Source organism: Xenopus tropicalis, chromosome 5, assembly GCF_000004195.4.
Source record: "Xenopus tropicalis strain Nigerian chromosome 5, UCB_Xtro_10.0, whole genome shotgun sequence".
In the NCBI taxonomy this organism is placed as follows: Eukaryota; Metazoa; Chordata; class Amphibia; order Anura; family Pipidae; genus Xenopus; species Xenopus tropicalis.
Genome location: NC_030681.2, coordinates 118824663 through 118838135, shown reverse-complemented (window position 1 = coordinate 118838135; position 13473 = coordinate 118824663). Strand labels below are relative to the sequence as shown.

The window sequence follows — 13473 nt, the reverse complement described above, 5'->3', positions numbered from 1 at the left end:
GGGCAAAATAAGTGCCTTTTACCTTTTACTATATAACCACCTAAGTGTCCCCGATTTATAAAATGTGGTAATCTTAAACAGTATAAATGATTTAGCTGAAAAAGACAGACAAAAATAGAACACCCTATTCCTTTAAATTGCTGTTTCTTAAACTTGGGTCCTCAGATGTTGTATTGTCGGCCTTCTAGTAAGCTTTTTACCATTTACTAAATGTTGAAGAATCTGAGAGCTGTAGTCCCGCAATATCGGAGGGCCCAAGGTTAAGAAACAAGGCTTTAAAATATTCCAATCCATTACTATTTATAGCTCTCAGCCTTGAAAAGCATGCATAAGCATGCATACAAATTATTTTGAAAATGTAAGTACTAGGGTATGGATTCCACAATAAGCCTTGTGGCAGCTCTAAAAATGACAGTAAACAGATTACCTCCTTGTCTTGTACACTAGCAAGGCTGAACACTACACAATAAACCTTATATAACACTTCCGCGGCCTGTGCAAAGATCATAAAGCAGGTTATTGTAACCCTAGCTTAAACATCCCATTCACAGTTCTAGAGAAGCAGATGTTCTAGATTTTAGGATAATGGAAGATGGAGTAACGTAGGGCCAGGAAACCAGTGCTATAATTTAGTATTAAAGGTGTCAGCATCACTAAAATAGAACTGTGGAGGGGGATCTGAACATTTCAATTGCAAAAAAGTCACTTTCTGTACTTTCAGCATCCCAAATGCTGCATGACCTTAGAGTTCCTCCGGCTGTGTTCCTGAAGTATATAAGGAATTATGAGATTTACATAGGAATTCATGGAAAAATCACCTAATGCTGTGGGGCAGATAATTCTCCTATGCTCTCTGCAGCTAAAAAACAAAGGTTGCACTGAATGAAAAAGGTGAAGCCAACAACATATTAAACACCCTATACCAGTGGTTCTCAACGTTCCTAATGCTGCGACCCTTTAATACAGTTCTTCATGTTGCGGTGACCCCCAACCTTAAAATGATTCCTAAGACCATTGGAAATATGTGTTTTCGATGGTCTTAGGTGACCCCGTGAAAGGGTTGTTCGACCCCCAAAGGGGTCCCGACCCACAGGGTGAGAACCACTTCCCTAAACCTATAGTTGCCTTATTTGGCAATGATTAGAGAACAGCCAACCAGATCTGTTGCCATCTGCCTCATGTTCCAGCAGCAGTGACAGACATGATCCATGCACAATTGTACATTGGTAGGCACAGATAATCAAGTGTAATCTGTTTAGTTTTGAAAGGGAAAATATATTCCTTCCCAACTACCTCCCAAAAATGTATCAGATATTCTTTTGGGTAAAAAACTTATTGGTGGCAATGGGTTCCTGGACCAGGGCAAATTTAGTGCATTTTAATATTATATTACTGTATTGGGCAATTAAAGGAAAACTATACCCCTATATACAACGTAGGTCTATTTTTTTAGTAATATGTGCTATCGGGCAATCGTATATAAAAAAAAAATTGCCATTTTAAGTACTAAGGGCTACCCTTTAGTACTAATTCTGGAAGTAAAGTTTTCCTTTAAAGATATCACACTTGTTCACATATCAACGATCATTCTTATATTTCAGTACTGTAATTTGTGTTCAACCAATCGTTTCCCAATTATTTCTTAAAGGAGAAGGAAAGGTTTAATCACTAGGGGTTGCCAAAATGTAAAGATTCCCCCCAGTTTTGTATTTACTTACCTGATACCTTGGTCTAGTGCTCCTGTTAGCAAAAAAATGAAACAGCCCAGGGTTGATGCAGGCAAGCAATCTCTTTTGTCTCCTTTCTTCGTGCCAGCTGTGCATGCACAGTAGAGTAGAAAGCCAAACTTTAACAAAAAATTTAGCTTTTTTTTCTGACCATGGGCCCCGGGATTGCAGAGAAACAAGGAAGATCGTTCATCAGCATGTACCACAGGCTGGTGCGATTTTCTGTTAATAGGAGCACCAGCCCTAAGCCCTAATGAATTCACAGTTTGCAAAGCACTTAAGCAATATAAATCTGGTCATACCCACACCAATAAAACTGTGTTTCGTACAAGGGCACCTATAACCCTAAATAGCTTTCCCCACCAGAGGTGCAAGCTAATTGAGGCTGCACTCCAGTTGGAGAAAACAATTTAAAAAATAAATAAAAATAGCCCCCTACAGTGCTAGGCTGCTCGCACCAGGAGACAGCACACTCATGCGCATAATGCTGCAACTCGCTCATTGTGCACATCTGTGTCCTGTAGGTAGGTGAGTCGCATCCACTGCTCCTACCTCGCACACATGTGCATAAAGAGCGAGCAGGGAGTCCTGCTCACTATGCACATGTGCACTAGACAACATGGCTGCCTTCTGGGGATGTTTTTTTTTAAAAAAATATTGTTTGCCCCAACCGGAGTGCAGGCTCTATTAGTCCGCACCTCTGGTGGGGGAAGCAATTTCATGGTGATAGGTGCCCTTTTAAATATCCAAGGTGTAGTCTTCAGTCAGTCAACAGTGAGCATAGGGGGCTAATTTTAAGCAAAAAATGCTTGTGTGAGGTAGGTGACATTAGCCTTTTTTTTCTGTCACAGATCTCTTTGATGTCTGAGATTTCAGCAAAATTGCTGGTGTCATTATTCAAAAAGGATCCTGCCCTCAGACTGAAAATTATAGTTCTGTTAATTTGACACCAGTGGTAGGGAAGTTTAGTTTTACGTACAACAGATCTTGCCAGACATATTTAATTGCCTTCTATGAGGAAATGAGCAGAAGCCTATACATTGGGGTGGCAGTGGATGTTATCTATTGTGAACTACATTTTGCTAAAGTATCTGATACAGTTCTGCACAGTAGGTTAATGATTAAATGAAGGAACTTTGATCTGGAACATAATATTTGTACTTGGATAGAGAAATGGCTAAAGGATAGATTACCAAGAGTGGTGGATCCAGTTTTCCATAAGGCTCAGTCCTTGGTCCTTTGCTTTTTAACTTGTTTTTAAATGACCTTAAGGTTGCCATTGTAAGTACTGCATCTTGTATTGCTAATGACACACAATTGTGCAAAACTATAAGTTTCATGAAGAATGTTGTGACTTTGCAGAAATATTTGCTGCCCAGTTCTCCAATTAAGTCAAACCAATAAACAATGTTCAATGCTGATAAATGCTAGTTATATGCTAACTGGCAGTTGTGTGTTGGGGGTCTCATTAGTTGAGCAGGTTTGGGGATTTCTGTTGGTAATAAACTCCTGGCAATGTCAGTTAGGGGCTACAAAAACAAATAAATTGTACCTCTCAACTTTCCCAATTTTTGAGGGACAGTTTAAATTTTAATCACAAAAATTGCCTGTCACCTGCTGAAGTTGAAAGACAAGTTGAGAGACAAAGCAGAGTGGCAGCACAGGGAAAGAACACCAACTTTGTTGTATTCTACTTGTGCAAGTGTAGGTAAGGTAATGCTTTTGAACTATTCATTTATTGGAGTGCTCAATAGTGTTCTTACAGGCATGGTTTTTATGGTTTTATGGTCAAGGTACTTTTGAGGGGTGTTGCTACAAGGTGAGCATGGTCAAAATTGTTGCCACTAATTAACAATGTCCCTCTTTTTAATTTTCCAATGTTGGGTGGTATGAGTAAAGTGCTGTCTAAGGTTAATAGGTAATTAGTTAAAATGATGAATACATAATTTTGCCTCTTTAAAGATCTCTGGTAAGGCATCATTGTGAGTATGCAGTGCAGTTTTGGGCTCCATTCCTTAAAAAGATAACTAATGAGCCGGAGAGAGCGCAGAGACTGCAACTAAACTGGTAAAACTCATGTAACAATAAAACTATGAGGAAGCCAAAGTTGGGGTTGTTTTTTCTGGATTTGAAGCAGTGCAAACAGTTGAGGGAAATAAAGTTGTGGAATACCTTGCCAGGATGATGTTGGATGATTTTTTAGCATAATATCCAGGGCTATTTTGATCTTAGTATCTACAGTAACTTTAGTATAGGTATGTGTGTAACACATATGTGCAAGATATAACAGAAAACACCTTATTTTCCAGAAGAAAATTAAACAGTATCTAGTTTATTATGTATAGAAAGTTTTTTTTTCAGAATTTACAAACAACCACATTGCTCATTCCAGGGACTTTTGATTTAAACACTTGTTTCACCTTCTGCTTCATCTTTTTTCCCTTTTTTTGTTTTATTTTTTTATTATTTTTTTTTTTTACAGTATATACAATGGAAGACTTGATTTTATTTCTGGTGCCTGTGCAAGGAGGTTTGCGTTTATTCAAACCCATAAGTATACAGAATTGGGCTCTTAAATTACATGACATAATCCCTTTCGTGCAGCAGCCCTATTTGGCACTGAAGGGGTTAAGCGCCTCACTGTCAGAAGTGCAAAACTGTTGGATTATTGGGGTTATGATACAGCTCTTGCTAAATAGGACTGAAAATAAGCACCCTAGCAATCTAGGACACATTTTTCTCTATAACAATCTTAAAAAGGAAAATAGTACCTACCTATATTCTTTTTTAGAATCATTTAAGCAATTACCCCATCTGTTTACAAAAAGAATACCTCAATGCTCCACATCAAAAAGATGTGAACTAGCAAAAAAAAGAAGAAAAAAAAAAAAAAGATTTAATTAAAAAAGTACATGTATAAATCAAAACCTATGTTAAATATTTAATTTTCACCAACCATTAACAGTTTTTATACGTAATAATTTACAACAAAGATTTGTAATACAGTTTCTTTTTGTAATCTTCAGCAGCAACATAAATTGAATGAGTGAATATGTGCGAGGTGTTGTAAGTCCATTCACACCAGACAGGGTGCTGGGAGTAACAGATTGAGATAGACATCAAGAGTGAAGTGGAGAAGACTCTCTGTGTACAGACGTCACAGTGCTTTTCGCTTGGCACAACAGGGAAGGTGCGGTTCAGTCGACTGACTCCTGAGGTTTGCGTGTAAAGTAAACAAAGTGAACTGGATGCAGCGTACCATCTACTGACTTGAATGTGAGGTCCTTGTTGTGATGTGTAAAGGTTTCTGAGAGTCTGTAATCCGTGAGATTGAAAAGGTTATTTGCTGAGGTTGCAGATGTTGTTATTCTGAAAGTAAGAAAAATCAGAGATGTTAATGTAATGTGACATATCGAAAACACTCAGAGTAAAGTATAAATGCATCTCACTGTCTGGCATTAAAAGCTAAAATGCAATACAAACTACACCAAATATGGAATAATCAAATAGGAATGTCAGTCACTCAATGTGCCAGTGTAACTTATGAACTGTATAAACCACAAACTTGCAAACAGGAAGTCACAGTGATGTTAGAAATAGCTGCAATCCAGGGTCAGACTGCACTACCAAAGGATCTCCTGGTGGTCCCCATAAGACGATATCATCTCTATACCACATGGAACTGTATCCAGCTAATTGCTGTGAGTGGGCCCTAGTTCTAACACTACAATAGCCAAACAATGTGTGGCGACATACCTTCCCTGCATCTCTATATTCAGAAAATATAACAGTAACCAATAAAAGAAAATAAATAATCTTTTGCTTTCTTCAAATTTTAGGACAAAAGATTTATTAAAATTTTGAAGCTGTCTCTTCTAGGGATATTTCATGTATAATATTCTGTTTTAGTGTTGCATGGGCTTGCCCAAAACCCACAGGACAAACTGGTCAGGTAGGTACAGGACTCTTACCAAGGCCCTCCCCAAAGGTGACATCACCCTCATCCCATCACAGCAGGTAACGTTCCTGCTCCTGGCCAAAAACCCCAAATCTGCAATTTTTCCCACCATGAATAAAAAACACTGTCTCGTCCAACTCTGGTGACATCAGAGATGGGCAGGTAAGACATGGGTTAATAAACCACAAAGCATGGCAGATTGCAAGATGGTGGGCTTGGCACAGGGAAAAGAATTGCTGACCCAAGCATCACAACTGTTTATCACTATTTGCTCTTTGAAAACTCATAAGAGAAATGCAACAAATTAAAGGAAAAAAAAATTGACATTGAACTTGCAAACTGCCACCCGGTTACTAGGGTACTTAATCACTATAATGCAAATAGAAGGTGAAATCCCAAGCATATGATATCACCCCCCTCCCAGCAGCCGAACAATGGAAAGGTAGCAAGATAGCAGCTCCCAGTAGGTATCAGAATAGCACTCAATAGTAAGAAATCCAAGTTTGGCTTGAGACTGCTCCAGTTACAAAGGAGTAGGAGAAACAATAGGTTACCAGAAAGCAGTTCTGTGTAGCGCTGGCTCTTTCTAAAAGCCCAGACTCAGGCACAATACACTGATATGGCGCCTACTCACCAATGTTACAGCTAAAAAAATACATCAAGAATAACATTTTAAATGGTAGATTGAATTATTTGCTATGTAAACAGTGTCATTTAGAAATAAAAAGTATACCATAAAAATCATGACAGTATCGCTTTAAAGTAACCACTAATAAGTAACCCAGGTATGGGGTCTATTATACAGAATTTTTAGAACCTGGGGTTTTCCAGATAAGGGATCTTTCTGTAATTTGATTCACCAATTTGCTAAAAAAAAATTATTTAAACATTAAAATAAAACCCAACAGAATTCTTTTGTCACCAATATGGATTCATGCAGCTTAGTTGGGATTTAGTACAAGCTACTGTTTTATTATTACATAGAAAAAAAAGAAATCATAAGTCTCAGGGCTACTTGTATTTTATGTGCTATAGTCATTCAGAATGTTTGCAAACGTAAATGGATGCAAATCCCGCAGGGGGGCACAGAGCAGATCTAAAGATCTGCATTCTAACTGTGCTAGTTGCCACTTGCTCACCCCTGCAAGTTATAATATTCATATTGGGAACTGTAGTTTGTAACTGGCGGAACGCATGGCTTCCTAGCTAAGGATGCTGGGCCCAGTTGTGTAGCAGCAGAATTTTAGCAAAGGAGAAGCAGGAGAAGAAGACAGAGTGCTAAAGGCAGTGCTTAGATCATGGCCTGGACACACCATTGTTTCTCATCAACAACAGCCAGCATTTCCCTAACAACCAATAAAAAAAAGTCTCCTTACAAAAGTGACTTAGTGCAGGGAATCTCGGGCTACAGTGATCTCAGTGTGGGATCATATAATATCACTGACACTGACATCATTATTGGCAGCCTCTGAAAAGGGAAAACCTGTGTTTAATCTATTTCCTACTTACCGCCAGCATTAGCTGGAGTCCCCGATAATACATCTTTGTGGTCGGGGCTGGACATTTTTTCTGAATTACTCACTCCTTCCTGGCAAGGAATACATGTAACTAGAAAGGTTACAGTGGGGTACGCAGGGCTGCATGTTTCACATCTGTTCTGAGGTGTGTTCTGCGCAGCCAAAAGTTCCCTTTGTTTCATTTTAGATTACAACCATGTTAAAAAGCCCTTTCAAAGCAGCCCATGAATTTCGTTACCTAAACTAGTCTGCAACTGTTGCTAAACTACAACTAACAAATCCCGTCGAGAGCCAAAGACTTTCAGGCAGCGGCGGGCCAATCCAGCCATCCCTGGTGATCATGTGCAGGTAGGTTAGCCACTTTTTTGGCTTTGGGATCAGGGGGTGGGGCAGGTCTATGACATCAGGGGACTAGGTTATGATGTGGTGGTCAACAGTTCTGAAAAGTGAAGTTTAACATCTGGTTTTTGTTTCTCATATCTGTGTTATAGGGGCAATGGAACACAAAAGAGTACTTCTTGCTCCAGGTCTAGTAACCCTTAGCTACCAACCTAAGATTGGGGGGGCAGCCCGAAGTTCAGTATTAGAAAAGTTAGAAAGTTGCGCCACTATTACCCAGTTCTGTGTAATGACATGGAGCCACTAGCTGTCTCTGGCTGCATTAGAGTAGCAGCGCTCAGTCTCTCTCAGCCTCTCCTTACACAGTCGCTCTCCTAAAATTTTCTCAGCAAACTGGCACAGGGCAGACAAGGACATAGGCAGTGAAGGATGTTAATCGTGTGATTTTGATATATGCAGCATTATACGATTTCTAAAAGGGGTTCTCAATGAATAATGCTGGATTTAGTGCTCAGCCCAGACTGGTGAACAAATGGTGAGATCATGTGAACAAAGATTAATGCAGTTTCCTTTGAGTAAAGAATTACATTGTATAGCGGCTCCCTGAGAAAAGCGCGCACAGCAGTAGGCTTGTGTATAAGATGTGGACTTCAGAGCAACCCCATTATTCAGAGGAAGAGTTAATGAGACAAGAAATTACGTCATGTCTCTTTTCATCTGGGCATCCCTAAAAGACCACAAAAGTGATTATTAAGCCTCTGTTTCTGTATGTGGGGCAGCTGAGCAGGGCACCTGGGTGTCACGGCAGTGTCCAACACAAAACATCACCAGCAATCAATGGTATAGTGCCCCCACAACTACTTTAAAGGACCTGTTACACTGCAGGTGTTGAGATCTCATTGCTCCCATCATCCTCAGCCAGAAATCTGCAAAGGCCTCTAATATAGTATGGGCCCCATTTCATAATGTTTGCCCTATTTCCCTAGCTTAATCCACTTGAACACAAGATTGACTGCCAGCTAAAACTAATCATATTACGGAGACAGCTGATTAACATTTTTCAAACTGACATTGTTAAACATATTAATTGAGATTAAGCCACAGCAAAAGACTAAGTGAAACCCTCAATGGTTTAAGCTAGCACCACACAGGCTGCTGGAGAGAAGGGAAGGCTTGGCAGGTTACACTAGCCGTATTACCGGCTATATATAGAAGTGATGCCTCAGCACTGGAGCTTTGTAGCACACAGCATCTTCAATGCCAGGAAATGGGAGGAAAAACCCTTTGAGGAACATAAGAATGATAGATGTATACAGAGTAGAATAGAATGGTACCTCTTCCAGATTCAACTGAACTTTCACTTTAGCTCTATAGTACTTTTACAGAAGTATTACAGGTATCGGACCCAATATCCAGAAACCCATTAACCAGAAAGTTCTGAATTACGGAAAGACCATCTCCCATAGACTCCATTGTAATCCAGCACATGACTATACCAGCCATAATGCACAACACACTGGCAAAGATATTTACTATGTTGCATTATGTGTATTTTGTGCACCATCCGATTCACTGCAACAGGGACTACAACTCATGCAACTCATGTTGCACACAGAATAGACAGTGCTTTAGCTTCTAACCTATTGCATAAACATGGCAAACCACATGGCAGCTACTAAGAATTGAGAATTTTTTCTCTACTTTAAACTGCGCTTGTGCACTTTAATTTTCCAACAGTGCCGCAGATTCTCAACTGGATTTAGATCAGTGCTCTGACTGAACACTACTGTAAAGCAGTCCCCTTTTTTGTTCCTAAACCAATATAGTGTTATTGTGTCCTTTTGGTTTGGTATAATTGTCCTGCTGAAAGATGAACTTTCACCCAAGCTTCAGAATGTTACCAGACAAACTTGTTCCCTAAAAGTAATTTCTTGTATTTTGCACAATCCATTTTTCCTCCTTTGTTTTTAAGATACCGAATGCCTGTTAATGAAAGACCTAGAGTAAGGCATAATTCACTGTGGTTATGGGTCAACCACACCAAGACCCCTCAGAAGCCCTGTATCTGGGAATGTGGCACAAATTAGCCATTAGATGTGCCTTTGGATATTATGGCACATCTGGAGTTTGCTAAAAAGCATGAGTGCCACAGTTGAAATGCGGGAAAAGGTTCTGTGGTCAGCAGAGACAAAGATAGAGCATTCTGGCCAAAGTGCAAATCAATACTTTTAGGGTGCAACGCGTATCTAACACTGCCTTTATCTAAAAAAAAATAAATCATATGCGCATTAAAATAACATGGAGCAGTTCCACTTGGAAGAATGGGTTAAAATAATTGTAGAACACTGTGCAGAGTGGCTCAGTGGGGTTGGTGGCTGCTATCTCTGGCTGCTTGATGTCATTTTCTATCTTTTTGGTGGCCAGGAGCATGTGCAGTTAAAGTCAGGACCAGATCTGTTACAATTGTGCATGCTTTGGCCTCCTACCAACTGCTACTCTCTAGTTTAGCAAAATATTGAACAAACGGGGCAGCGTTGGAGGTTGTGTTGTGCTGTTCTTGAGGGAGACCTCTGCAAGTGTCCTAAGATTAATAAATGGCTCTCGTTCTCTTTTAAGGGCCTGCAATGCACTGTATCTCTTTATCTTATCAATAGAGGTATATAGTAATAGAATGCACAAGCTTTGTCCCATTCGTTATCACAAAGGCACGTGACTTTAACTACAACATTACTTCTTTGGTTATATATGCGCAAGATATACCACTATCGTATTTGCTATTATTTGACAACATACTGTACACTGCTTTGTAACAGATTTGTGAATGAACCCTGAGCACCTGTTGATGCACAAAGGTTCAAGGCAGTTCACTTACTGGAAAATGTTGTGCTGTTTGCTATTTCATGGACTTTACTCCTAGTTTAAGCTACACACTGGCAAAAGAAGTATACATTATGTTGTCAGTCAACTGATTCCTGTACACAGAATATTAACATTACCTTAAATAGTGCAAGGCTAAATAAAGAAAGGGAGCGGGAAGGTAGAACCTCAGCACCATCACTAAAGCAGTCAGCCCAGCATTTGGAATTAAAAAGACTAACTAGTGGCCCTAGGGCTAGGGCTCGTAGGTGGGGATATCGGGAGAAGATCCGCTTGCTTGGCGACCTCACTATGCTAGTGGATCTTAGCATGTATGGCCACCTTTAGTCCAAAGTTGAAAATTTGCTAGACAGGAAAGCAACAGAAAAATAAACATTTAGCTCTTACTACTTTTACATATATTTAAAATTAAAGGGTAAATGCATAAATTAAGGTAATGTGGCTCTTTAAGAAAAATCAGGCAATCATTCCTACATTTGCCCAGGCCCTAAAATTCACAATACTATTTACACTTACGTGAAGGGTATGAGTTTCCCAGAATGTCATCTATATTTAATAATTATAACAATCTTAAAGCTTATTAAGTGCAAATAAAGAACACATATAAAAAAAAATAAATATATAAATATAATTCCAACAAAATAATTTAAAAAGATGTTAAATAGGATCCACAGTAAATAGAGCTCACCGCGCCCCTTCCTGTATGTATAGGCATGCACCTCAAAAATGTAAGTTTTCTTTTCTTTTTTTCCTCTGTGAAGAAAGATCTGGGAAGATCTAGTTTTTGTTGGTTCAGCCAACATTGTTAGTTAGGACTGTGGGTGTAAAATACCAATAACTAACATGAGATCGCTGGCTATGTGCAATCCCAACAATTTAAAGAATGTACAGAGCAATAATAAAATAGCAATGTAGTCTCTAATGCTTGTATTTAGAAAAAAAACAATGGTTTACAGTATATATTTCAAAATATCCTAAGCAATCAGGAAATAAAAATAGCATAAAAAAGTTACATCTATTTGCCCATGACATCTGCAATAGATTCATGTAGAAAACCTACCACATCGGAATGTTCCTGTTATTCTTTTCCATCCTGATAACTAAGTAACTAAACACCACCTTACAGGAATACTCTGGAACCTCTTCTCACTTGGTAATAACCTGCATCTTATTGAAGCTGTAGGATACACCCACTTTAAAGGATTGCCTTCGAAACTCTGCTGCACACAGGGCGTATTGATTCTGAAGTGCACATGCAGATTCCTGGTGCTCCCCATCTATTCTATACCTCCTGTATCAGTTAGTTGTTGTACATTTGTTATATGTTTAATGTTTACACCATTTTACAGTAGAGAACTTCATGTGTGTTGACTGCATATCTTTTCCCTCCCTCGGGAAATAACATAGCAACAACATTTCATAATTGTCTTAAATTGTTTCTAACTAGCAGTAATCTTTTTTCTTGGCTTGAACTCAAGCAATTTTTGTCTAATAGCACGGAAGTAGTTTTCCACTGGTGTACTGGTGCCATAAGGGCAAAAACACAAGCTGCGCAGAGTTTGACTCACTCCGTCTGCATTTAGTAGGCAGACCGAGAAAAGCGGATCCACTCTCATCTGCAGAGTGAAGGTTGGACCGAAAAACGCAGAAGCAGGCATTTTCAGCCTGATATCCACTCTGTGTAGCAGCACTCAGGCTGACACTGTGCTGCGGATGAGAGTATATTCTCCCCTCTCTGCCTGCCTACAAAACTCAGGTAAAGAAGCAGACCCTATGCGACGCGCAAATTTAATATCTGATATCTAAAGCAGGGATAGGAAACAGTCATCTCTTTTTTGGCTGTTAGTAGGATGTAGGCTAACATTATCTGTGAAATAATTAAGAGTGGATTTCTGATGCTGCAGGCAGCAGGTATATCCAACCTGTGGTATGCTGGGGATGGACTTCTATGATGTGCAAAATACCAAGAAGCCAATGCTGAAGTCATTACAAGCCTAAAACAGTTATAACTTGCTCAGCACTTGAACCTCACAAGCAATTTCCTTCCTTTCCTGGCTTTGACTTTGAAAGGAGCTGAAGTGTTCTTGGGATAATGTTACCCAGAGAAGTAAAGCAGGAGGTAACAAGGGAGTACTACTAACCAGTGTGCCCCCCTCCTCTCCCTTCCCCCCTCAAGTTTGTCAACTGTCCATTTTGGAGCGTTCTCCTGTTGGAATGCTTACAGCTGGGGAAACGTGACGCACTCTCTTGCCTCCAAAGCATGCAGCCTGGAGTGTGACAGATGCATTATTTTTAAACCACTCAGAAGGATGGTGAAAGCAGCGGAGAGAGGAAATGGCTTATAAAGATTCATTAATTACACTTATAAGGGTACGACAAAAGGAGAAAAACATCTGTAATATTAAGTATATTTATTACATAAATACACAAAGCAACGCTGGCATAAATCATTTATTTACATGCTGAAAGTGAGTGGAAAATGCAAGTTGGGTTCATTTTACGTAATCATCAAGCAAGATCATTGATATCTGCCAAAAACGTTTGGGTACGATTAGAATGTGAAAAATGCTGAAATAAATTGCTTCCGCTGCAGAGAGAGTGCTTTTGCAGCTGCCGAGAGAGGGGGCCACTACACAGGGCCAGTTTGCCAACTTCCACTCTTATCTTTCTGGCTTTTAATATGTGTGGCCCATTACTTTACCCTAGAATGTTTTTCCTAGAGAAGAAAGCAAATTTAGTGTATAGAATCTCATTAGGAGCCTACATACCAGGGATCCAAATACCATCACTTGTTTTGAAATTCGAACTTAGCTATAAAATGCCTATATGGATTGCCCCATAGAGCCACATTTATTTTCTTTGATTCCCATGCATCTGCAAAAATGAAATGAAACCACTGATATACACAGGGGCACATAATACTTATCTGATCTAGCTTTAACTGCCTTGCTGAATGATATGACATTTTTAACCTGCAGTTTTTAATAGGACGGATGTATACATTGTATCAATAAATAGTTAGAACATGTCCTAAAATCTTTCAAACATACTATGT

The 13473-nt window shown here is 39.3% G+C and overlaps 1 protein-coding gene across 2 annotated transcripts in view; it reads right to left on the bottom strand.

The window, feature by feature from the left end:
* Positions 1-4038: 4038 nt before the first annotated feature.
* irs1 (insulin receptor substrate 1) overlaps positions 4039-13473 on the bottom strand; it is a 37301-nt gene continuing 27866 nt past the window's right edge. For both annotated transcript variants that reach the window (XM_012963449.3, XM_002937088.4), the window contains one exon: positions 4039-5096. Coding sequence is in view for 1 of the 2 variants with exons in the window: in XM_002937088.4 (XP_002937134.1) it covers positions 5092-5096 (5 nt within the window). In the remaining variant the exon portion in view is untranslated. The remainder of the gene's footprint in view (positions 5097-13473) is intronic.